We start from the raw sequence: 26,062 nt of genomic DNA on the forward strand, positions 1-26,062 counted from the left end.
CAACGATATGGTGGACTGCTTCTTAGTCAACCAACTGACGGCACCGCCGCATACTCGGAAGACGTATCCAGTGATAGAGCGTCTATCCACCAGATCGTTCGCCCAATCTGCATCGGCAAATGCTTCCAGTACTGGTACCGGATCCTTCGCTGAAAACACCAAAGCCAAATCCAGCGTTCCTTTAATGTACCGCAGTATCCGTTTGGCATGTGTCCAATGCAGATCCGTTGGACAGCTTTGAAACTGACTCATGTAGTTTACCGCGGCACATAGGTCAGGTCTTGAAGTTAGAGTTACGTACGTGAGACAGCCAACCAACTCTCGGTAAGGTTTCTCAGTACGCTCAGCTTCTTCTCCTCTTTTTAAGTGCAGGCGACACTCCATCGGTGTAGATGCTGGTTTGCACTCAAGCATGTTGAAGCGACGAAGCAGGTTCTCTAGAAATCCCCTCTGGCTGATGCGAAGGATTCTCTCTTTAATGTCTCGTTCAATTCTCATACCGAGAAATGTGCGTACCTCTCCGATGTCCGTCATTTCGAATTCCTTCGAAAAACATTTCTTGACGGCTTCTATTTGCTTCAGCTGACGACCGACAACAAGTAAGTCGTCCACGTACAGAACTAGGATAACCTGGCTGCTTTTGGAACCCTTCACATAAAGACACGGATCACTCAAGCTTCTGGTAAATCCTAGACGCTGTACGAAACTATGGAATCTTGTATTCCAAGCTCGCGATGCCTGCTTGAGACCATACAAAGAACGGTTAAGACGACATACAAGATTCTTACCTATCTCGAATCCTTCTGGTGGAATCATAAAGATCTCCTCTTCCAGTTGCCCATTTAGGAAGGCCGTCTTGACGTCCATCTGATGAATTATCATCATTTGGTCATTAGCGATACTCAATACTGTTCGCACAGTATCAAGACGCGCAACTGGCGAATAGGTTTCGCCATAGTCAAAACCTGCTTTCTGGCTGAATCCACGTGCCACAAGTCTCGCCTTGTAACGCTGCTCACCATTTGCCTCGTTTTGCTTTATTTTGAAAAGCCATTTGCATGTGATAGGTACACGCCCTTTAGGAAGTTTCACTACTGTCCACGTTTCATTTCGCTCTAGAGAATCCACTTCTTCGCGAATAGCTGTTTCCCATAGATTCCAATCAGGACGTTTCCTCATCTCAACCAGCGAGCTCGGAAGATTATCCACAAATGCAGTTGCATTCATGGCATAACCAGTATATCCCATGTCATAGTCCGCTTGCCAGCTGGGATGCTTTCGGTCTCGTTCCGATTTCCGAACTTCGACCATTTCGTCTTCAGCTTCATCTGAACCCTCTCCAGGATCAATTCTGTCTGCACAGCTGTCGAAGGTCTCATCCTCATCCGCATCGTTTGTCTCTGCATCATGTACAACGCCTGATGCCTCCGAGACGCCGCCTGAATCATCGGGAACATCCTCGTCGTTACTTTCTGCCTCGGACTCACTTTCGGATTCGTATCGCACTCTACGAATCGGGAACACATCGGGACTGCAGCTAGGCTTCGGACTATCTTTCGAAATAGTTGTTGTTTCACCTTCTAGGAAGACCACATCTCGAGCTACGACGATCTCCTTGCGATTAGGGTTCCATACTCGATAACCATTACGAGCATACCCTACAAAACCCCTTTCCAGGATTTTGCGTCTAGCTTCTTCCTTCGCTCCTTTGGAATGTGGACAAACACAGTTGATCCAAAAGCTCGCAAGCTTCGGACATTTGGTTTTCTTCCCTCCCACATTTCAAACGGTGTCTTACGCTGATCAAGCGCACTGGCAGGACTGCGGTTGGTCAAAAACGCTGCCGTCTCTATGGCAACTCCCCAAAATACTTTGCTGATGCTGCGGTCCTCTAACATGGATCGAACTTTCTCGACGAGAGTTCTGTTCATGCGCTCGCTCACGCCGTTTTGTTCAGGAGTGTAGGGAACTGTCCACTCGATCTGGATTCCTTTTCGCTCGCAAAAACTCCTAAATTCGCGACTGATGTATTCTCCTCCATTATCACAACGCAGGCGAGAAATACATGAACCAAACTTTGCGTTTACCAGCGCTTCATACTTACGGAAGTTGTCGAATACTTCTTCCTTTGACCGCATCAGAAACACCATCGTAAACCGACTCCAGTCGTCGACAAAAGTAACAAAATACTTTTCGCCTTCTAGCCCTTCTGGCGTAACCGGGCCACATACGTCCGAATGAATCAATTCGAGCACTCGCGACGATTGTCGACCCTCGCGCGCGGAAAAGGGTTTACGCGTTTGTTTCCCGATGAGACACGGCTCACACACGAAATCGCCACCCGATTGTGAAACTTTCGCATTTAATCCGCAAACCATGTCATTTCCGATTAATACCTGAAGATTTTTCGCACTGAGATGTCCATATCTACGATGCCACAATTCGAGATTCTTTGGCACTCGTCCACACGAATATAACGCTGTACACGACGCTTCGTTAAGATGGAAATCTATCACGTATAGTTTCCCGCGACGCATCCCGATTGCTATAACCTCAGAATTTCGCTCGATCTTAACAACACCATCTGCGAAAACAACCTTCAAACCGGCCATCTCCATTTTTCGAACGGATAACAGATTTACCTGCGCTTCCGGAATGAACAACACATTCTCTAACCTGATCGGAAACGACTCGCCATTCACTTCACTTAGCACACGAATATCACCACATTCCTTAGCGACAATGAACTGCCCTTCCTTCGCCACTGCGATGCGCATCGGTTCCTTCATCGGGTAAAGCTTCTCGAACAGCTTCCGATCGTTGGTCAGATGCTCTGACGAACCAGAATCAATTATCCAGCTCATTTTCGATGGTTCATCGTACTCACTACTAAGGAAACAAATATCTTTGCTAAGATGTGCACTCGTTTGCGACGTGTCGTTCTTCTTCTTCTTTTCCGGACAGTCAGCAATCTTGTGCCCTTCTCGTTGGCATCCGTAACACTTCCAAACTTTCTTTTTCTTTTGTTGCTTCTTCGCTCCACCAAACGATCCGCCAGATCCACTGAATGCAGCCGCTTCCACTCTCGAACCACTCGATTTGCTGCTGCCTTCGCCGCTTCGCTTGATCTCTTCATCAAGTAATCTGCACTTGCAGAACTCCAGCGTCAGCTTGTCTTCCGGCATCGTTTCTAGAGCTGTAATTACTGTCGCATACGCTGGCCCAAGCGTCAACAGTAAATAGCAAACGATATCGATTTCCTCCAGCTTTGCTCCGGTTGACTTGTAGTCCCGGCCGATTCGCTCAAAGGTTAGGAAATGATCCTGCAACCTTCCTCCGTCATGCCGTAGTGTGAGAAGCTTCTTTTGCAGGTAAAGTCGACTGGCGATGCTTTTTCGTTGAAACACCCGTTCCAAGGCCAACCAAATAGCCCTGGGTGTCTGCTGATCTTGGATATACTCAAGCATGTTGTCACCAATCCGAGAAATCAGCAGCGACTTGCAACGCCTTTCCTTCTTTAACCTCTGCTCGGACAATTTCACTGCAGCCTCCTTGACTTCAGCACTGTCCTTCTCGTTTACCGCAAGCCGATGATCATCCGCCGCTTCCTGCTCCACGCAAGACATGAGCTCATGCTCCTCCAGTAGCACCGACATTCGGTACTTCCATTGCGGATAGTTAGATCCATCGAACAGGGGTACACGCACATATTCCATCTCTTTATCCATCCTTATACGCTTTGTTATCACCAGCGAATACCTGGGCCCATAACCTAATAAGATTGATGGAAAAGAATTAGAATATTAGTTCAAGCTTTTTATTTCACACTTCACGTAGTTAGGTTAATGAGTCGAATGCAGAATACAAAAAAAAAGGTTAGAAAGAGACAGAACGTGACGCTACGAAAAGCGCGGACACACACTTCTGTCAGTTTGAAGTCCGGTTGGTTGCAGGTTTATGGAGTCGGGTTAAAGGATCGAAATGTAGGATATTGTTAATCCAGCTACGAGCAAAAATTATGGAAATGGAACAGCGGCAGACGTTTACGGATGGTCGATTGGTTCATCCCGAGGAGTTGAAACATTTGATACCGGAATTTTCTGACGGCCTCGGTATCAATAAGTGGATCAATACGATTCGCTACAATAGCGAATTATATGGATGGCAGGATCGCACGATGCTTTTATATGCAGGCAGTCGGTTGACTGGAGCAGCAAGCGAATGGTACAATGGCTTCCGTAACACTTTGAAGACATTCGACGAATTCGCTGACACAATTAAAAAGGCTTTTCCTGATCGCTGTAACGAAGCCGTTATTCATAGCCAATTAGCATCGGTCTACAAGAAAATTTCTGAGTCGTACACAAGCTATGTATACCGAGTAAATGCGCTGGGAATGTCAGGCCACGTGAGTGAGGAGGCTATCATAACTTATGTCATCAGAGGACTTTCTCGTGACCCTCTCTATGATAGCCTTGTGACCAAGGATTACCGCGATATTTACGACCTGATTGACAACATTAAGCGATATGAATCCCATCTTCTGTTGCGCAAAAACCCAGAACGCCGCAGCCCATCTCACATCAACACCATTTCCCCGAGACCGATTCCACCAAGACAAACGACGACAGAACCTCTTCGATGTTATAACTGCTCGAATCATGGACATCATTCATCGCAATGCACACAACCTCGCCGAGCTCCGGGTTCCTGTTTCCGATGTGGTAGCACATCACATGTCATTCGCAACTGTCCTGTCCCAGATAGACGTCAACTAACGGTTGCTGCGGTACAGGGCAACGACAATGAAACAGCGCATCTAGATTCTGGGGAAAATGGAAACTTCGTTCAACTTGAGGCCTATCAGGAGGTAAGTGTAGCTTTTAAGAGAAACAATGTTTGGAGCCCAGGGTTAATTATAACATCTCTTTTTGATTCCGGTAGCTCTAAAAGCTTCATAAATGAAGCCATTGTTCCGGTTACAAAACTAAGCGCTCCCCAACCAAGTGGATTTCGAGGAATAGGAAATGTGAATTTACAAACTCTTGGAACAGTACAGCTAAAACTTAGTTTTCGTAATCAAACATTCATTCACAATTTCTATATTTTACCAAAAAGCTACATGTCCCTATCCATGATAGTAGGGAGAGATTTGTTATCAGAATTTAACATCACACTCGCTCAATTCCGTAAACATTACAGCAAACTTATGCTGATGAATTTAAATAAAGATAAAATTCTGAACTTAAAAAAACCGGGTTTTTACCACAAGCTCCAAACGTTGGGTCTTTTACGTAGTTCGATCCAGGCTCCCTTACCAGAGGTATGCAAATATTCGAAATTGTCCGATCCCAATATTTCTTCAAAATTCATTTCGATATCAGACAAATCTGAACATAAACAACAATATGACACAACTTTTTCTGAAATGTGTTCTATAAATATTAGCGATGAGGCTAGCACTATAAATGTTGGAGAACATCTTTCTAAAGAACAAGGCATTGCTTTAAGATCAATAGTGTCCAATAATTACATTAATTTTCCGGATAAACATATAATACCATCTGCTCATAAAATGCGAATTAGCTTAACTCATGATACTCCTATTTTCACAAAGCCTAGACGACTTTCTTTCGATGAAAGGAATAAAGTAAAAGTCATTGTGAAGGATTTATTAGAGAAAAATATAATAAGACCCAGTAACTCTCCTTATGCTTCCGCACTGGTACTCGTTAGGAAGAAAAATGGCGAAATTCGTAAGTGTGTCGACTACCGACCTCTTAATAAAGTAACAATCCGCGACAACTACCCGCTTCCACTCATAGAGACGTGCCTAGAACACTTGGGCAATAAAAAATTCTTTACGTTACTAGACCTAAAGAGTGGTTTTCATCAAGTGGCAATGGACGAGGATTCAATTAAATTCACAGCGTTTGTTACTCCAGACGGCCAGTACGAGTACACGCGTATGCCCTTCGGATTAAAAAACGCGCTAGCTGAATTTCAGCGTTTCATTAATACAATTTTGCGGAAATTCATCGAGAATGAAAAGCTGGTTGTATACATTGACGACATTCTCATAGCTTCTCAAGACTTTAAAGAACATCTTGAAATAGTTAGTGAAGTTTTGCATACTCTACGAAATAATGGGTTGGAGCTACGGCTTGATAAATGTAAGTTTGCTTACGATGAATTGGATTACTTAGGATACAAGGCCAATCATTCAGGTATATGTCCTAGCGATAATCATGTAAAAATTATCAAAAACTATCCTGTTCCTCAGAACACAAAACAGGTACAACAATGTTTAGGTCTTTTTTCGTTTTTCCGGAGGTTTGTTCCACATTTCTCTAGTATTGCAAAACCACTTACTAATCTTTTGAAAAACAATGTTCCATTTATTTTTGATGATGAGTGTAAAAAAGCATTTGAAACACTCCGAGATAAATTGATAGTAGCTCCGGTGCTTGCCATATACGACCCTAAACGCGAAACTGAACTTCACTGTGACGCAAGTTCGATAGCTTTTGGTTCTGTGCTTTTGCAAAAACAGGATGATGGTAGATATCACCCTATTTCGTATTTTTCCAAAACCACTTCGGCTGATGAAGCTAAATTGCACAGCTACGAGCTTGAAACATTGGCCGTTATATATGCGCTCAAACGTTTCCATACCTATGTACACGGCATTCCAATAAAGATAGTGACTGATTGTAATTCTCTGGTAGAAACGCTTAAAAATAGAAATTCGTCCGCAAAGATAGCACGTTGGTCACTGTTCCTGGAGAATTATAATTACATTATTCAACATCGCCCTGGACTAGCAATGAGTCATGTAGACGCATTAAGCCGACTGGAACATTTGGCTGCCTTCGATGATGTTGATATTGACTTCCAAATACGTGTAGCTCAGGCTAGGGATCCGCTAATCCAAACTCTGAAAAAAGAGTTAGAGACGACGGATGTCGAAGGTTACCAATTACAAGACGGTATTGTATTCAAACGATCACCTTCTAATAGGCTAAAATTATACGTGCCAACAGAAATGGTTAATAATCTGATACGATCAATACACGAACAAATAAGTCATTTGGGAGCCGAAAAATGTTGCAACCAAATAGATCAGAATTATTGGTTTCCTAACAGAAAAACACGGATAATAAACTTTATAAATAACTGCTTGAAGTGCATTATTCACTCTGCTCCATCTAGAGTAAATAATCGGAACCTTCATAGCATCCAAAAAGAACCTTACCCATTTGATACCTTGCACATTGACCATTTTGGACCGCTACCTACATCATCTTTAAAGAAAAAATACTTATTGGTAGTAATAGACGCATTTACGAAATTCGTTAAATTGTATCCAACAACTTCCACTAGTACAAAAGAGGTGTGCAATGCTCTAAAACAATATTTCTCTTACTACAGTCGACCTAAAAGAATAATTAGCGATCGAGGTACATGCTTTACTTCAGCCGCATTTTCCAATTTCCTTTCTTCTCGCGGAATTAGCCATGTGTTGAATGCCACAGGATCACCACAAGCTAATGGTCAAGTGGAAAGGGTCAATCGCATTATTCGTCCCATATTGAGCAAATTATCAAATCAGACCGACCATGTAGATTGGGTGACCCATTTGCTATCTACAGAATACGCTCTTAATAATACCATTCATTCGTCCACTCGTTTTTCCCCTTCTATGCTATTGTTTGGTGTTAACCAACGAGGCCCTTCAGTAGATATATTGACCGAATATTTAGAAGACAAAAACAAAGCATTTTCAGATTTAGAAACTATACGTGCAGAAGCATCATTCAATATTTTAAAATCACAACAAAATAATGAGAAACAACATGCTAAACACCATCGCCCTGCTCCCGTATTCAATGAAGGAGAGTTTGTTGTAATTAAAAATGTAGATAACACACCAAATTCAAACAAAAAACTCATTGCCAGATATAAAGGTCCATACGTTATCCACAAACGTTTACCTAATGACAGATATGTTATACGTTATATCGATGGAATACAAATGACGCAAATACCATATGATGGAGTGTTGGAGTCGGACAAGTTGAGAAGATGGATAGTGCCTCTGGGGGGAGCTTGATCGGAATATGTTCATAAAGCTACACTTAAGATTAAGGGTAGGGCTATACATATGCAGGAAAAATTGAGGTCAATTTCTCGTCAGGATGGCCGAGCTGTAGAAATTAGAAATTCGAATTTGTATATACCTCACACATACACCTTGACATCCTTACACATACACCTTTTCTATATGTACATCTTGTTTGTGCGATCACACCTAGGTTTAAGTATCTCAGGCAATACTGTCAAATAGAGATGTCATTCGTGATTGAGCGCTAAAACAGAAAACACGCAATTCTTCAGCCTTCAGTTAATTCTTCCGAAATTAAGAAAGATTACAAAAGATATGTTTTTATTTACATCGCAGTTCGTTTTATTTGTTGCACCTTATCATAGTAATTGTAATTCTATTATAATATGTACATCACAGTTCTTTTCATTCATTGCAGCTTATTGTACTTATTGGAATTCTAATATACTATATACATCACAGTTCGTTTTATTTGTTGCACCTTATCATACTAATTGTAATTCTATTATAATATGTACATCACAGTTCTTTTCATTCATTGCAGCTTATTGTACTAATTGTAATTCTAATATACTATATACATCACAGTTCGTTTTATCAAAAAAAAAAAGTTCATTCGCGAGGACGGTAATGAGGTGTTGTTAATTTTGATTCCTCATATTCGCTTCTTTCACTAGCATGTTTGAGTTTTAGTTGAATTATTTTCTCAACATATTCCAATTCTACTTCGACACCAATATGGTTTGTTGCCACAGCCTGAAACAAACGCACAATATTTACATATCTGCTAAACTGTAACTTAGCAACAACATTAATCCTTCCAGACCAGCTGAATTTCGCAAAAAACTTTTTATCGAAAAGTATGTCTATTGCATAGTGCAATCTATGTCTGGCATATTGAGAATTAATTTCAGCATCAATGCGTTGCACTATTGCATAGAAATATGTTGGGTCTGATTGTAATTTTTCTTCCATTTGTTCCAACATTTCCAAATTTCTTATTTTCTCTAAATGAAGAGAAAATGCATTTAGTCGAATTTTTTGCATTGGTTTTACGATATTAAAAATTTCGGTTATCATCACGAAAGCTTGATCACTTTGGGCTTTTTCTTTTTTTTTTCAACACGACACTCCTCGCAACATGTATGTCCTTTGGAGGTCTGGTTTACTGAATCACTGTCATAAATCTGGTGCATGTGGTTATGTGAAGTAACTTGATTTGTTTCTATGGCTTCTCGGGACTCTATGTTTGAAAACAATGCGGAATTCGGCGGCAAAATCTCATCCGATAATATCATCACCGGACACGGAGTTTTTTTCAACGGATTTGACAACACACTTGTAGAACCGCTCGACGTTGGATGCAACGAGGAATCCCCTACAGATGCGGCTAATGTTGAAGCTGTCGACGTGGACGGATTTAAACACCTTAAAATCGTGCCACGAGGAAGGCTAGCTGCCAGCGTGGCAATATCCGGTAAACTTTGCTCAGGTGCTTTGGACGAGGATGGTTGTGGATTGCAATTTAAAACTGTCGACGCGGTCGGCTGTACACAAATCATCGTGGCGTCAGGAAAACTTTCTGCGAAAGAATATTCTTCTATGTTTGACGATACTGCTGTGTATGATACTGGAGACATCAACGGTTCAACACATTGCATCATCCAGGAACCAGGACCAGAAAGGCAGGATGTGGTAGGCCCTGTTGTAACTGCACCCTCTGCTTCACCAGTCGAGGTCGGATATTGTTCCGTCGTACCACTATTTGCCTCAATATCGGCCCGGTAGTTCTTTTTTCCTGGACGACGGGTAATAGCATGCGTAGGAATATGTTCCGACGTGTTTAACAGTCGAATTGCTTTACCGAGGCCATGTGTCAATTTCGCGGCCGATGGAATGTAGATTTGATCTTTGCTACACGAAGCAACACTCGAACTAGGCGCGGACGCATCTTGCACGTGCAGCACTGCAACCTGTTCCAACGGTGGTAGATCATTCATAGCCGTATTAGGCACATGGGACCTGAGCGTTGCTTGCGTGGCAAGGATATCCAAGGCCGACATTAAATGGATTGCACTTTGCGCACCTTGTTCAGTCTCCGTTGCCATAAGGCGCGCGTGTTTAGCCGGCGTCGACATCTGCAATTTGAAAAGGTAAATTAAAATCCACTTCATCTTATGCTTATTAATAATAGTTGTTTTTACATGTCACATAACTCACATTGTTCCTTTTTCTTCACAAGCTCGATTGCTTAACTCGTCGAAACAAACAAACTGCAACGAATGCGGACTGAAATTACGAATGACAAATACAAATAATAAAAGGTGACCACACTTTTGTATTTCACATATTAACTTACAAATCACTTGCTTATATTTTAACACAAACTTTTAACTATTTTTTTCAGGATCTACGCACTTTACGATGTTGTCGGTACCGAAATGCAAACAAATGTGAATTGACAGTCGAAATAAACCGGCGTAAGCGATGATACACACACAAATGTAGTTCAGCGATCTTTCACGCACACCACGGAAAAGAAATATTGCAAAGTGCGGCAACAGCGCAGCGCGCAAGTGCGGCAACAGCGCAGCGCAAACCGAAAGAAACACGAGAGAGCAAGAACAGCTGATCCGCGCATCCAGCGCAGCGCGAGAGGAAAAAAACGGGAGGGAGGGGGTATCAGCTGATCAGCTGTTTTGTATCGCGAGAGCGCCCCGTGTAATTTGAAGGCATGCGAGAGAGCGCTGCGCGCGCTCACTCTCAATTCGGAAAAAAATCGCTTCCGCTCGACTATGGCGGCCAATACAAAATCGACCGAACCCCTTCCCCCTGTTTCTACATGCCCCTCGCCTGTAAATTTCGCTCTCTTTGTCTGTCGGGTGCGGCTCGACTATGGCGGACAATACAACTTCGACCGAACCCCTTCCCCCTGTTTCTACATGCCCCTCGCCTGTAAATTTCGCTCTCTTTGTCTGTCAGGTTGATTTTGTCAAATCGACCTGTCAGTCAGAACATCAAAACAAAACAATGCGGTACCCACTTGCTCGTGATGTGCAAAAAGTTGATTTGGTAGGCGCTTACAGACAACCTGGTGAAATTTCAGGTGAGATTTCGACTTACGAGATTGATATTGTCGCTGTATTGCTGGTGCCGTCTCATATCCGTTCGAGACTTGCGCGTGTGCAGTGGCTAGTTTACGGGCTGATTTTTCAAGGAATTTCTTTCAGATTAATCAGCGCATACACATATATACATTGGTAAGTGTTTATTTATTTATTATTCGAATTCTTACGTGCCGTGGTTGACTCGATCGCTGGATTGACTTGGCTTCGGTCAACATGTTCCATGCCCGTTCCGATGACCGGTACACCGCGATGGACACGGATGTGTAAGATTCTAATTTAAAATTTACTCCTTCCTCTAGCTAACCATGAATCCGGAAGGGCACTCCAGTGGAACTGTTCGGTACAGTGCGGCTTATTGGCTGCCGCAGAGCTGTACCAGCGCCACCTCCACAGCCACCCCCACAGCCTCCTTCACAGCCACCACCACCAGCACCACAACCAGCACCACCACCACAGCCACCACCACCAACACCACCACCACCACTTCTACTACTCGAACCACCGGCACCAAGAGCACCATAAAAATTATTTCCAACACCGTTATTCGTCCAGCAAAAACCGTTGCCACAGGGAAGGAGCAGGATGGTATGATACTTACATCGGAACAATATAGATTAAAGCAGAAGCGGTCAATGACTGTGGAGGAAATGGGTCGGGCAGGTGGCAAGCTGGCCAAGTTCTCCAAAGTACCAGAATATCGGCCTTATGCTCTGATTGGCCAGGACTCCCGTCACCCCGCCATACCATCGTCCATTACCGTGCGGAAGGTTATGGGTAAGCGCCCCGCCATCACCACCGCCAACACCACCGTCCGTACCACCGCCAACACCACCGTCCGTACCACCGCCAACACTACTGCCAACACCACCGTCCGTACCACCGCCAACACCACCGTCCGTACCACCGCCAACACTACTGCCAACACCACCGTCCGTACCACCACCAACACTACCGCCAACACCATCGTCCGTACCACCGCGAACACCACCGCCAACACCACCGCCAACAACACCATTCCAGCCTCGCTTCCCGAGACCATCGCTACTATCAAGACCAAAATTCCGCGCCGCCCTACCGTCGTCCCTGCCAAAGCCGAAGTTCCTGCAACAGTTCCTGTTGTCGTTGCAACGGATGCTCCTGCCGTTGCTCCTCCTCTGACCGATGTGCTGCAGGTGATAACTGAGCTGTCAGCAACAATTAACCGCCACTCCGACGAATTCGCCGCGGAATTTGTTGCCCTAAAAAAGGAAGTGATGGTCACTTGCCACCGAACTGGCACTAAACAAATTACAGAAAATAGTATGTGCCGATCCAGACGGTTACGCGCTTCCGGCGACGGACGGTTTCACGCTGCAGCCCATACGGTCAGAGGAGGAGCTGAAAAGCATGGAGCAGAAGTTGACCGACAAGCAACATGCTAAGAACTGCCTGGCATGGTTGCAGAACGAGGTGATGGCAACGGATCCCACCAAACGGTTGAGGGAGGTGCGGGATCTTGTTTTCGACAGTGGCTTTATTTCGCGTTGCCGGTGGTCTAAGCGAAACGAGAAGGTGTCGATGGCACATTTTCCGAACGTATGCGAGCTGTTCCGCAAAGCCGCAGCGACCTGGAAGGCGCCCATCACCACAGCATACGTGGTAGATTTTTTTAAACGCGTGTTGCGGTATCCTGCAAAGTCGAAGAATGCAAACAAAGAAGAAATGCTCAATGTAAATAATAATGATAATCTAAGTTAGTTTAGTGGAAGTTTTTTTTATAGCGTAGGTAGACAAGTTAAGTTTAGTTTCGTGTTGTACATAGTTAGTTTAGTTAGTTAGTTTTTTATTTGAATTAATATTATATTAATGAATTAAATAACTAGGAATTCATGAATACAAAAAATGCATTCTGCCACACAGCACCTAAGATAATTTTTCATTATTTACCTTCCTGATCCGAAACACTTAACCAGGGTTTTGGGAAGAGGCATATTTTTTACATTTATTTCTTAGCAAATGTAAGTGTGTGTCAACGGCACAAACATTAACACCCCTTCCTTTTCCGTTTCCACTGCAGCTACCTTGCACATCAGCGTGCTGCTGGCGTAGTGTAGCAGTTCACTCTTATTCAAATCTACCATGTTGGCAGAGTAAATATTCGTCTCCGTTGAAAGGCAAGGTTCCGTAAAGGCAGGCACCTGTTTGAAAAACGCGTACCCCTGCACCGTAACGTCCTTGCCTGTTTTTGTGGCCGTTTCGTAACGGACCACCTCGCCCGAGTTGGTCATAAACCATTGATCGCGAAAGTTTTTTCGCAGCGCGAAGCCCTGCCGCACGGTCGTTATGGTGTCGACACCAACCGTGTGCACCGATGGTTCGTCCACCGGTTTGTTTTGCTGACGCTTGGCAACAATGACATGTTGCAGTTCCAGCAAACGATGGACCGCTTGTACCAGGCTGTGCCTCCCGGAATGCACCAACTTTTTGAGGTCATGCAAAATGCCTCAAAAATGAAGGCTGATATGTTTTTAAGCCCATCTAACCTGCAAACATCATTGTAAACGTGCAGCAAGTTATGCACGTTGCTATTCATGAGAACCGGGCTGTACAGATCTCCATAGGCTGCCACAAACCTATGCAAATATGAATCAGCCAGTTCCCATTAAGCGCGATGGTACGTGGTGGTCATGAACGTCACAGCCATCATCAACAACATGAAGTGTTGGTACGCTGCATCGATAAGTCTATCCTTCAGAACAACGAAACCGGCAACCAACAGAAACATCCTGTACTCGGAAGCTTTCCAGAGATGGATGTATCGCAGGTCGCGCAGTTTACGTTGGTAATCTGAAGGCAGCTTTAACAGACGCAAGTGCGCCGACACTTCACGTTGCTGGCGACGTGGCAAGTAATAAGTTACACCAGGGAAGCCATTTATCCACCAATGTAGCAACTTTGCCTCTACGCCCTTGTATATTAAGTGCATGTCTTCGGCTGACACAAAATCGTCAACGATATCACAACCTAATAGACTCGTAAAGGGCGTAGGGTTGTTGACATGTGTTGGATATTTGTCGTCACAAAAATCGTTGTGGTTCCGAGGCGCGCATTGTTCACCATACCGGAAGTACATCCGGTGTCCTTCCAACTCACCAACGATTGTGCACTTCATGCAGGCGCTGTACGCATTATGCGATTTAACACCTGAAAGAAAGAAAAAATACACAAAAAATCAGAAATAACTCGTTTCACCGCATATAAATGTAAAGGTTAAGTGGACAAACGCATAACGTATTTTAGCCGCTCCAGTCGCTAACCCGTTGCAAGAGATTTCTTGTTACAACGGTTTAGTCGTAATGAAAGCGTTGACTATATGTAGTGCATTTTATCAACATACCTTTAATAAATGCTCGTGCCGGAGCATCTGCAATTATTGCACGCGCTTCCACCCAGTAAGAGCGGGATTTAATTGTCAGACCTGCCACATACAGTCTGTTCATTTCGTCCACAAACGGCTGCAAAAACTCCTTGGCGAATAACGGTTTTGATTCGCCACAGAATATAGCAACCGTCATTACAGGAGTATGTGGAACGTTATGAGCCTGCATGAGAATTGGCCAAAATTGGGTCCGACTGCTCTTGTGCAGGGGTAGGCCATCCACAAAAATGTTCAACTCGAACCCCTCCTGGGTTGGCTGACAATCGCTGGAATAGAAAAAAATATGAGCACATGACCAGGAGCACTGTCAGTTAAATGAGATTTAAAACATGCTTACCAAAAATATGAAAGCAGGCATTTTTCCACACCCTGGTACCACAGCTGCCCACCTGCGATTGGTGTAAGGGCTGTCTCCGGTGCTCCGGACACAGGCGTGTTCATCAACGTCCGTGCATCTCGTGGCAATTTGGTCTGGGGGAAGTGATGTCGCAAATGGCCCAGCAAAAAGTTCAAACTCCGATGAGTTTGTCCAGTTTGCAGGGCCCACATCCTCAAGCCATCATCGCACGAAAGATCTCCGTACGGATGGTCTGGCATTTCCACCTCGACCTGGATATCCTCCACGTCTGTATCCTCGCCGCTACTTGCGTCGGTCGTACCTTCCTCCTCGCTTTCGCTAAGCGGAACATCTTCAAACTGCACTGGCACAGCATCACGCTTAAAGAAATTGTTGATGCTGTGAGTAAGTTGGTTTGCACGACTTTGAGCGTATCGTTATAAAGCGCTGGTAACGCAGCGTTTGAAATACTTTTTCTTGTAGGTATAACGTATTTAGGGTTTAAAGCCTTAACAAAACGCGCAAAATATTCGTTTTCTACTACAGAAAACGGTTGATACTCTTTACATATCATTAAAAGCAATAGACTATCATTTTTTTTCTTCGATTCTGCGCTCATAGCCTTATTGGATGGGAAATAATTGGCCAGCGGGCTGCTCACGTTTCTTTCTGCTGAGGTACATTCCAACGGTGAATCTAATTCAGAATCAGTTGTCGATGGTGGGTTATTTCTATGCAACGGAACAGTAGGATGTTTACGACTGAGATGCCGTTTCAAGTTAGATGTTGAGCCCTTAGTGTACGACACTACCTGTTGGCAGTAACGACATTTACCTCCACCTTCAGATTTAACGTAATGCAGCCATACATCGCTGGTTGGAAGTGCCATAGTGCGAAACTGGAAAACACACAATTCAAATGTATTTCTAGTTTACTAATACTTTTAAAACAGCGATCAATTTTTCCTTACCTATTACTCTATACCCTAGAAATGGTCAGAACGTCACCGCAAATATTCAGCAATCACCGGTGCGCTAAAGGATCGTTCCTACAAACTTCACAGCACTTGTACTTGTACAGCTGAAACGCGATCACTTTCAGCAATTCAAATGGTGAGAACGTTACCGCAAAAGTTCTTACACACGCTCCAGGCTTTTGTACTTGTAGCTTCACATTGGTTGTTTACTGATCGACGGTGCACCAAAAGATGTTTCTAACACAGCTTACAACACTGACTTGCAATTATTTGTGAGAAGAAAAAAAACTTACTGGCACTGGATAACTAAGCGGTATTAACTGACCCTGTTCACGCTGTTGTGTGCTGGTGCGATCTCTTGTACTGTTTTGGTCCTTCTGACCTATTCAGCGATCTTCTGGCCCATTAAATATCAAAAATTCTTAACGGTCAAATCGATCGCACACTACGAAAGAAGTTGGCACAGGACAGCAAAAGCTAGTCACACCCTGTGCGGGTGTAACAGTGATCGACTTTATCAATATAATTGAACACACACTGTCGCTTCATTAGCGAAGTGTGCAAAACTTAACGGTCAAATCGATCGTACACTACGAAAAAAGCTGCCACAGGACAGCAAAAGCTAGTCACACCCTGTGCGGGTGTAACAGTGATCGGCTTTATCACGAAACCATAAACGAACGAAATCTGGTGAACGTAGGATCGGCGATCCCTTACGAGCTACTCGAGGAATACACGGCGGCAGTCTATAAATACCTTGAGGGGACAATCGACCCGCAGGTTTCGAGATTCTGGTAGCTTCTGATACTAAACTAAAAGCATAAGAAATGTGCTTGCCGAAACAACCAGAAAAGAAAGTAGAAGTTCTCACGGAAGAAGAACTTTTATTTGAAATAAGGCATCTAAACATATGTTTAGATAGCTGACAAGGCTAAACTAATAATACAAATAAATAAAAACAAACTCGATGTTTTAGAAAAATAAAACAAATGTTTTTCTCTATATCTTAAACGAAAGAAATTATTTTTTCTACTTCGAAAGTTTACGTTGAAACCAAAATTTAAAAAATACATTATTCATTTTTACATGACTAAATTGAAAGAAATAGAATATTAGAATTAATTAACCGTTGTGTTTGAAAACGTTTTAAGTGTTTGAATAAAAGCAAAAGTACCAAACACACAAACATTGTCGTCCTCCTGGACGTTGACCGGTGGCAGCGCAACTGCCACGGCAAGTCCAGGGGTCGGCACGGCTGCCCACAACATCTCCCCCTTTTAATACCGAAGGGGTCGAACCGACGTGGGGGTATTCCACTAAGGGAATACCGGCGTGGTGACACCCTTCCGGCCGATGCTGCCAAGATGTTTCGACTCCCATGTTGTCGCGCTGAGCAGCGGTTGGTGCTACACTCGGCCCTCACCGCGATGGCGATAACGCAGCGGTGATGCTGCTGCTGTGCCGCTCCCTGAGACGGCGGCGATGAGGTGACGACGATGATGATTGCAATGATGATGACGATGATGATCCCGCGATGATGCTTGCCGATGAAGATGATGCAGCGATGATGCTTGCCCCAGGGCAGCAGCGATGTATTTCTACAATGACGGGCGGCAGAGATGAAAAGCTCGGGCGGCATGGTTCCTCGCCCTCCTACGATGCTTTGGCTGGAAAAAATGTGTGGCCCGTTGCAACGGGGCTGCAGCCAGGACGGTATGGCTCATCGCCCTCTATTTAAGCTGTGACTGTAGCCGAGGCGCAATTGGCGACACCTGTTCGACTGCATCCGGGACGGCACGCTACCTCGTCCCCTCTGGATCACCCTGGCTGCAGCACAGTGTCCAGTAGGGTGAGATTAAACATCGCCCTGGCTGTAGTCGAACAGCCCAGTGGCGCATTAAACGGTGGGCGGACTGGGCGGCCGCCAGTGGCCCCGACGATCTAGGGGGCCCCGTCATTGTGGATGTTCGACTTCGTATCTATTCCCCCTCCCCCCTCCGGATGGGAGATTTTTAATCTAGTTTTAAAAAAAACTTTTTGTATTTATTCATTTTTCCCATCGCTTTACTTACTGTATTTTGTCGAGGGCCCCGTACTGCAGAAAACCGGGGCCCCATACTACTCAAAGCAGCTCAAAGTCGCAAGCGAAGAACGCTGCGACACGCGCGCACAGCTCAAATCAATACCTCATCATCGTTGGCGCAAAGTATTGGACAGAGCGAGAAACCGTCAATTTTTACTCGTATGGATGGCCTGTGCACGAGACACCCAAACCCAAAACCACGCAGAGCAACTTTGCTGCTAAAATGGAATGCACAGAACGCTGCGCTTAATTACCACCGAAAACCCGTTGCACAACACAAACATACAACACTATTCTTCTTCTTCTTGTTTGGCACAACAACCGCTATCGGTCAAGGCCTGCCTGTACCCACTAGTGAATTGAGCTTGGCTTTCAGTGATTATTGTTACCATAGCAGGATAGTCAGTCCTGTGTATGGAGGCACGGTCTATTCGGGACTTGAACCCATGACGGGCAGCAAGCAGACAACACACCCAAACAAAACTTTAAAGTCCCCTAAACAAAATTTCAATACACCGGCTTGTAGCCGGAGAAATTAGCAGGAAAAATTGACACCAACCTCGCGTCGCTTTAAAAAAGCCTAGGAAGATCGTTTGGTCAACAGTGCTTCAGTGGGTTGAGGTTTCATTCGAGAAATGGTTAAATCGATGTCATTGTGTGCGCTCTTGGCTGGGGTGAACCGTCCTGTTCTTGTATATGGGGCCCCTGCTACCGCTTTGCGATTGTGTGCCGAAAGCAGACAGCTGTTTCGCACTAAATATGGTATTCACATTCCTGGCCTAGGATAGTGGATTGTGTGTGTCTTTTAATGCAAAAAATAATTTTCAGAAAGAATTTTCATTCCTGGCCCTGGACCGAAGAGAAGGGGAAATGGGAAAGGTTTCTGGTTAGAAGGAAGGGGGGGAGGGGATTAAAATACTCAATATGGTGTTTATCGACTATTTAATTTTTTGCGAATACAACAAGACCAAAAACCGTTACAGCTGCATCTACATACAGCCATACACAGCCATAATACGAAGAACAATCTCCATTTCCTTGGCCATTTTGGGGCCCCGTTGATGATCCCGTCGATTGAGGGGCCCCTTCCAATTGGTGTTGTCAACCCAATATACCCCCATTTTCCCTCCGGAGGTTATGTTTACAATCAGATTTACTATTACTACCAGACCTATCAGAAGCATATTTATTTTATTTATCAGAAGCAGAAAACATTTGCCTTTTTAACATGTGCAATATTTTTACCTTAGTTGGAAGCGCAGAACGCCCACAGCTCAAAACAATATCATTTCATCATCGTTGACCCAAAGCGTTGGATCAAATGCATTGAACATTACGCACGAGTTGGGTAAAGCGAAAATCCGTTACAAGAGATGCCTCACGCAAACTACATGCACATGAGACATTAAAAGGCTCAAAAACCGATCTTATTGTAGCATCCATGCTATCGCATACCCGTTTAAAGCATGAATGCTAACAGCCGGGTAAAACACTGCACATGCGTTCCGTGTTTTACTGCACACGCGGTTCCGTGTTTTACCATGGTGGTCGCACCACCCAAGCTGGACATAAACAAGGAAGACCTCCAAAGTAGGTCATAAATAAGGAAGAACAATTAGCATAAGAAACGCATTAGACCTTAAGCAAAACATTGTAAATTGTAAAAGCCCACCAGGAAGGCGACCCTCTTGACAAACATGCGTTTGTCAAAGCGCATCAAGTTGCGAAAGAGAAAGTTACGAACGTAAACATCTGGTGAACAAATGTGCGCTAGCTTTCTTAAGATGGGAGTATAAATAAAGCTATCAGAACGGACAGAAGGTCAGTTCTGATCGGACATAGGATCGTACATCTTGTCCCTTCAACTCACTTATGAGCAGCATTGTCCCCCTACCCAAGGTAAGGCTTTACTGTCTCCAACAAACGCACCGTGTATCAGCTGGCCGGTCAGCAAAACCCCAATCCGAAAGGTTAACGTATGCTAAAGTGGCATAACGTCGTTCCCACGGTTTAGCATAGCTGGAAGTTCGCTTTTCACCTGACGCAGATTGATTTCAATTGTTACGCAAGGTCAAGTTCGATTAGTTTACCGCGCCAATCGCGAAGTGCTGACACAGCGCTGCCTCCAGGCCTACGACGCGAACCCGTACCGAACCTACAACGATAATTCCCACCACCACATTATCACAACGGCTCGTAGCCGGAGAAATTGGCAAGAAAAATTGGCTGACACCAAACACGCTCTTTTTATCTGTTGAGGTTTCATTCAAGAATCGATTCCGAAGGAAAACTTTCGAAGAAGAAAAAATAATTTATTTCGTTTAAGGTATAGAGAAAAACATTTGTTTTATTTTTCTAAAACATCGAGTTTGTTTTTATTTATTTGTATTATTAGTTTAGCCTTGCCAGCTATCTAAACATATGTTTAGATGCCTTATTTCAAATAAAAGTTCTTCTTCCGTGAGAACTTCTACTTTCTTTTCTGGTTGTTTCGGCAAGCACATTTCTTATGCTTTTAGTTTAGTATCAGAAGCTACCAGAATCTCGAAACCTGCGGGTCGATTGTCCCCTCAAGGTATTTATAGACTGCCGCCGTGTATTCCTCGAGTAGCTCGTAAGGGATCGCCGATCCTACGTTCACCAGATTTCGTTCGTTTATGGTTTCGTGATAAAGCCGATCACTGTTGCACCCGCGCATGGTGTGGCTAGCTTTTGCTGTCCTGTGCCAACTTCTTTCGTAGTGTGCGATCGATTTGACCGTTAAGTTTTGCACACTTCGCCAATGAAGCGACAGTGTGTGTTCAATTCCATTGATAAAGCCGATCACCCGCACAGGGTGTGACTAGCTTTTGCTGTCCTGTGCCAGCTTCTTTCGTAGTGTACGATCGATTTGACCGTTAAGTTTTGCACACTTCGCCAATGAAGCGACAGTGTGTGTTCAATTATATTGATAAAGCCGATCACTGTTACACCCGCACAAGGTGTGACTAGCTTTTGCTGTCCTGTGCCAACTTCTTTCGTAGTGTGCGATCGATTTGACCGTTAAGAATTTTTGATATTTAATGGGCCAGAAGATCGCTGAATAGGTCAGAAGGACCAAAACAGTACAAGAGATCGCACCAGCACACAACAGCGTGAACAGGGTCAGTTAATACCGCTTAGTTATCCAGTGCCAGTAAATTTTTTTTCTTTTCACAAATAATTGTAAGTCAGTGTTGTAAGCTGTGTTAAGAACATCTTTTGGTGCACCGTCGATCAGTAAACAACCAATGTGAAGCTACAAGTACAAAAGCCTGGAGGGTGTGTAAGAACTTTTGCGGTAACGTTCTCACCATTTGAATTGCTGAAAGTGATCGCGTTTCAGCTGTACAAGTACAAGTGCTGTGAAGTTTGTAGGAACGATCCTTTAGCGCACCGGTGATTGCTGAATATTTGCGGTGACGTTCTGACCATTTCTAGGGTATAGAGTAATAGGTAAGGAAAAATTGATCGCTGTTTTAAAAGTATTAGTAAACTAGAAATACATTTGAATTGTGTGTTTTCCAGTTTCGCACTATGGCACTCCCAACCAGCGATGTATGGCTGCATTACGTTAAATCTGAAGGTGGAGGTAAATGTCGTTACTGCCAACAGGTAGTGTCGTACACTAAGGGCTCAACATCTAACTTGAAACGGCATCTCAGTCGTAAACATCCTACTGTTCCGTTGCATAGAAATAACCCACCATCGACAACTGATTCTGAATTAGATTCACCGTTGGAATGTACCTCAGCAGAAAGAAACGTGAGCAGCCCGCTGGCCAATTATTTCCCATCCAATAAGGCTATGAGTGCAGAATCGAAGAAAAAAAATGATAGTCTATTGCTTTTAATGATATGTAAAGAGTATCAACCATTTTCTGTAGTAGAAAACGAATATTTTGCGCGTTTTGTTAAGGCTTTAAACCCTAAATACGTTATACCTACAAGAAAAAGTATTTCAAACGCTGCGTTACCAGCGCTTTACAACGATACGCTCAAAGTCGTGCAAACCAACTTACTCACATCATCAACAATTTCTTTAACTGCTGATTGTTGGACAAGTATCAATAATGATAGTTTTTGTGCAGTTACAGCACATTATATTAACAGTAAATACGAACTGTGTTCACAGTTATTAGATTGCTCTGAGTTTTGCAAAAGTCACACCGGGGAGAGTGTAGCTGATTTGATCACGTATATAACTGACTCCTTTAATATTACCATCAAATTAGTCACTTTGGTTACAGATAACGCTAGCAATATGCTATCAGCTGCAACACTTTTAAATATTTCTCATCTCCCGTGTGGTGCCCATACCTTAAATTTAGTAGTTAAAGATGCACTTCCTAAGATTTCGTGTACATTAGAGAAAGTTAAAAATGTAGTCATGCACTTCAAAAAAAGCTCAAAAGCTGCCAATAAGCTTTCTGAAATGAGAACGAATTTAAATCACCCTGAACTAAAACTAAAACAAGATTGTCCCACTCGATGGAATTCCACGTACGACATGTTAGATCGTATTAAACAAAATAGGATCCCACTAGCATCGTGTATTGCCACACTGAAAATCAAATCCAAGCTAGATAAAGACGATTAGTGCATCATAGAACAGGCTACCAAAATCTTGAAGCTTTTTAACACAGTTACCATCGAAATTATGGCAGAAAAAACAGTGACAATTTCAATAATGGGGTTTTTAACTAGGTCCTTATTGCAAAAAATGAAGGAAAAAAGAGAGAAAGAAATCTTTCATGAAAAGGTAGCTGAACTAGTAGACGTACTAATAGTTGGACTTGAAGACAGGTTTGAGGCAACAAATAATTTAGAAATTGTGTCATACGGGATTTTCTTAGACCCAAGATAAAGATTAAAAAAGTAGGATTTTTGGGAAACAATGCGCAATACCAAGACACATACGAAAAAATAATTCAAAAGATGCTTCCACATTATAACACTAATAGCATTGATACACTCGAGGAAAGCGATAACGGTAGCGATAGTGATGAGGATATTTGACAACCATTAAAAAAAGTTCGCAATACAGAACATTCATCCAGTCCTTCTAGAATTCTTGCCGCGATTGAACTGGATCGCTATTTGTCTGAACAAAATCTACAGGTAAAATGCGATCCATTTATCTGGTGGAAGGAAAGAGAAGTAGTATATCCTATATTATCAACGCTTGCTAAAAAATATCTCGGTATTCCTGCGTCTTCTGTTCCTAGTGAACGCATATTTTCAAAAGCAGGTTACATCTTAACGGAGAAAAGAAATAGGTTGACGTCAAAAAAATAAAAGAAATGATTTTTGTCCAACATAATTTCAAAAACCTACAACTGTAATGAATCAGCATTCGATTTGCAAAAAATAGAGGCTCCAATAATCTAAATGAGTGTTTAAGTTACTATAGATTTTTATTTTTTTTTCAGAAGGAACGATCCGAAAAGACCGTATTGCTGGAAGTATGGAATTTTATAATAGATATGAAAATATGAATAACTTTTGAACCAAATTTTGTAAATTAATTTATAGGTGGTTATAGCATCATGAATTAGCAGTGAACGTATGAATGACTTGAAACGTCTAATATATAATGTAAATATAGTTTTAAGTTAGAAACTTATAGTATGTTATGATGAGTTACGAAAAGAAAAAAAAACGAAATTAAACAAAAGGTATAGTTCGTATTTCACTGCAAAGTTAAAATTCCGTCAAATTGACTGGTTCCGTAAACCTAGTGTTAATCAACAACTAATAACATTCTTACATTTGTTCTATTTTGATTTCTAAAGCTACGCACGTCTCTAATTATGAACACAGTTATCAAGTCGTACGACTTTAATAACATGGCCTTTATAGGTTCGATTCCTAAGCTCTTTTGTTCCGGGTTCCGGGTAAGCTCTTTTGTTGCCAGTATACTAAGAGGTTTCATGAACACTCCAAACATTTTTGGGAAGCCATACTTGCCGGAGGTACATGCAAAGCAATGACGGAAAAAGTAAAATATGTATTAAATGTGGCTTCTAACATTTACTTCTATTGGTTGACTACGATTTCTCACGATTCCGGTTGATTCCGGTCGATTCCGAACGATTCCAACGATTCCAGATGATTCCGGTCGATTCCGGGCGATTTCAGTCGATTCCGGGCGATTCCGGTCGATTCCGGACGATTTCGGACGATTCCGAGCGATTCCGGGCGATTCCGACGATTCCGGGCGATTCCGAGCGATTCCGGACGATTCTGACGATTCCGGACGATTCCGGACGGTTCCAACGACTCCGCACGATTCCGACGATTCCGACGATTCCAGACGATTCCGGGCGATTCCGGCTTGTCGGATTGAACCTACCCTTCGGAACTGGGTCCGAAATGTGTTGGAATCGTCCGGACCCAGTTCCGCTTTTTTGTGCGTTTTGCCCAACTCTAGACCATACCTGCAAACATTTGATAATCCTGGTTTGAGCATAATGTTGCTACCGAGTAATTTATCGTATCACATTCATCATTTGCGTCATTGTCATGAAGCCATTCTTCTGTAGAGTTTTTGGCGAACTGATTTTCTTTTACAGCCTCTTTAGTTTCGTTGCCATGGGTTGAATATAGTGATGCTACCGAGCTATTTATCGATTCAACTGCATCATGTGCATCGTTATCATGAAGCCATTCTATAGAATATTTAGACCATCGATTTTCTTCAACAGCTTCTGTTGTTTCATTTTTAAAATCATCTATCACCATTAAGTTTTCAAAGTTAGCTCTTTTTATACCATCTAATGTAGGTGCGGATGTGATGCTAAAATCAAAATTATTTTCGTCACTCATAGCAGTTACCAGTTGCTCCGCATCTTCTATCGTACCGATGTTCTTTTTTTTGCACTTAATCTTCTCCCAGTTGGGATTGCCCGTACAATTCCCATCGAAAACCATTTGTTGAAGATGGCGTTTGTTTTAATATATTGGCCAAAGATAATATGATTTGCCTCGGCTTGTTTCCTGTATCGAGCCCTCTGGAACTATATACAGGGTGTTCGAGATAAATTTGACAGTTTCTGAGGGAATAGGAAAGGATTTTTTATCAAATTTATGTTAAATATTAAAAAAAAAACTCTACAAAGTTTAGCTTACCATGTTTGCCGCATTTTATATTCGAAGTCGATGGCCGCCTGCACTCGCTTCCGGAACCGCGCGCAAGCCCGGACAACCATGTTTCTGGGGATGGCCGCAAACACGGCGTTTATTCTGGCCTCCAGCTCCGCTTTGGTATTGCAGGACGCCCTGTTGGTGTCCCGCTCAACTGTGCCCCACACAAAGTAATCCATAGGATTAAGGTCAGGGGAGCTGGGTGGCCAAACGTCGGTGCTGGTGTATCGGTCGAAATTGGCAGTGAGCCATTGGCGTGTTTTTAAGGCCGTATGGCATGGTGCAGAATCCTGCTGCCAAACGTACGGCCGCCCTTTGTCTACCGTATTGTATTTACGGTGTTCAGCGAACATATAGCCACCTTCCAAATTTCGGCATTAGTATGGCCGGCACGAACCATCATAACACACGTTACACGCTTGTACAATTCGGACGGATTCCACATATTTACGGAGCTAGACATTTTTTACACTTGTTCGCATAACTTTTAGCAATCGAATGACATATCAATCATTTCGATACGTCATCTCAACCCTGAGATATAAACCCAAAGGCCAGGTGTCAAATTTAGCCTGCACACCCTGTATACAGTGAATTTATTATTTCTCATCCCAATTGATTATTGTTTTATTTTAGACAATGACGACGTATTCCGGCCACGGTGGTCCGCCTACCATGCGATGTCCTTTGTAGACGAGGCCACCCAAGATGCGATGCATGTCGCCACGGTAAGTATGCTTATACATATTTTAAATAACTAGTGGCGTGGGTCAACTAACTCGTTTAATCTTTGGTGTGGAAGCCAATATCAGCTTTCAAATCATTTTTAAAT

At 43.2% G+C, this 26,062-nt stretch overlaps 2 protein-coding genes and 1 long non-coding RNA gene across 3 annotated transcripts; 2 read left to right on the plus strand and 1 right to left on the minus strand.

Moving 5' to 3' along the window:
* Positions 1 to 4,008: 4,008 nt before the first annotated feature.
* LOC133391352 (uncharacterized) lies at positions 4,009 to 5,260 on the plus strand. The gene is made up of 2 exons (XM_061645047.1): positions 4,009 to 4,870; positions 4,945 to 5,260. Exons 1-2 carry the CDS (start codon positions 4,019 to 4,021, stop codon positions 4,948 to 4,950), a joined length of 858 nt encoding a protein of 285 aa, XP_061501031.1. The 5' UTR covers positions 4,009 to 4,018; the 3' UTR covers positions 4,951 to 5,260.
* A 4,813-nt stretch (positions 5,261 to 10,073) lies between these two features.
* LOC133391817 (uncharacterized) lies at positions 10,074 to 10,628 on the plus strand. The gene is made up of 3 exons (XR_009765283.1): positions 10,074 to 10,278; positions 10,368 to 10,449; positions 10,533 to 10,628. It is a non-coding gene; the product is annotated as an uncharacterized LOC133391817 (long non-coding RNA).
* A 2,613-nt stretch (positions 10,629 to 13,241) lies between these two features.
* Positions 13,242 to 15,036, minus strand: LOC133395134 (uncharacterized). The gene is made up of 3 exons (XM_061663830.1): positions 14,630 to 15,036; positions 13,911 to 14,436; positions 13,242 to 13,689 (listed from the first exon to the last, which is right to left on the minus strand). The coding sequence occupies exons 1-3, from the start codon at positions 14,838 to 14,840 to the stop codon at positions 13,242 to 13,244; spliced, it is 1,185 nt and encodes a 394-aa protein (XP_061519814.1). The 5' UTR covers positions 14,841 to 15,036.
* Positions 15,037 to 26,062: the final 11,026 nt, after the last annotated feature.

The sequence above is a fragment of the Anopheles gambiae genome, chromosome 2 (assembly GCF_943734735.2).
Source record: "Anopheles gambiae chromosome 2, idAnoGambNW_F1_1, whole genome shotgun sequence".
Classification (NCBI taxonomy): Eukaryota; Metazoa; Arthropoda; class Insecta; order Diptera; family Culicidae; genus Anopheles; species Anopheles gambiae.

What these genes read in the sequence shown, in the direction of transcription:
- LOC133391352 (XM_061645047.1), top strand. Translation starts at nt 4,019, where the DNA reads ATGGAAATGGAACAGCGGCAGACGTTTACGGATGGTCGATTGGTTCAT.
- LOC133395134 (XM_061663830.1), bottom strand. Translation starts at nt 14,840, where the DNA reads ATGCAGGCTCATAACGTTCCACATACTCCTGTAATGACGGTTGCTATA. An exon ending in GGCACGAGCATTTATTAAAG is followed by an intron (nt 14,437 to 14,629) that starts GTATGTTGATAA and finishes TCTTTCTTTCAG; the next exon opens with GTGTTAAATCGCATAATGCG. An exon ending in GTGACGTTCATGACCACCAC is followed by an intron (nt 13,690 to 13,910) that starts GTACCATCGCGC and finishes CGGGAGGCACAG; the next exon opens with CCTGGTACAAGCGGTCCATC.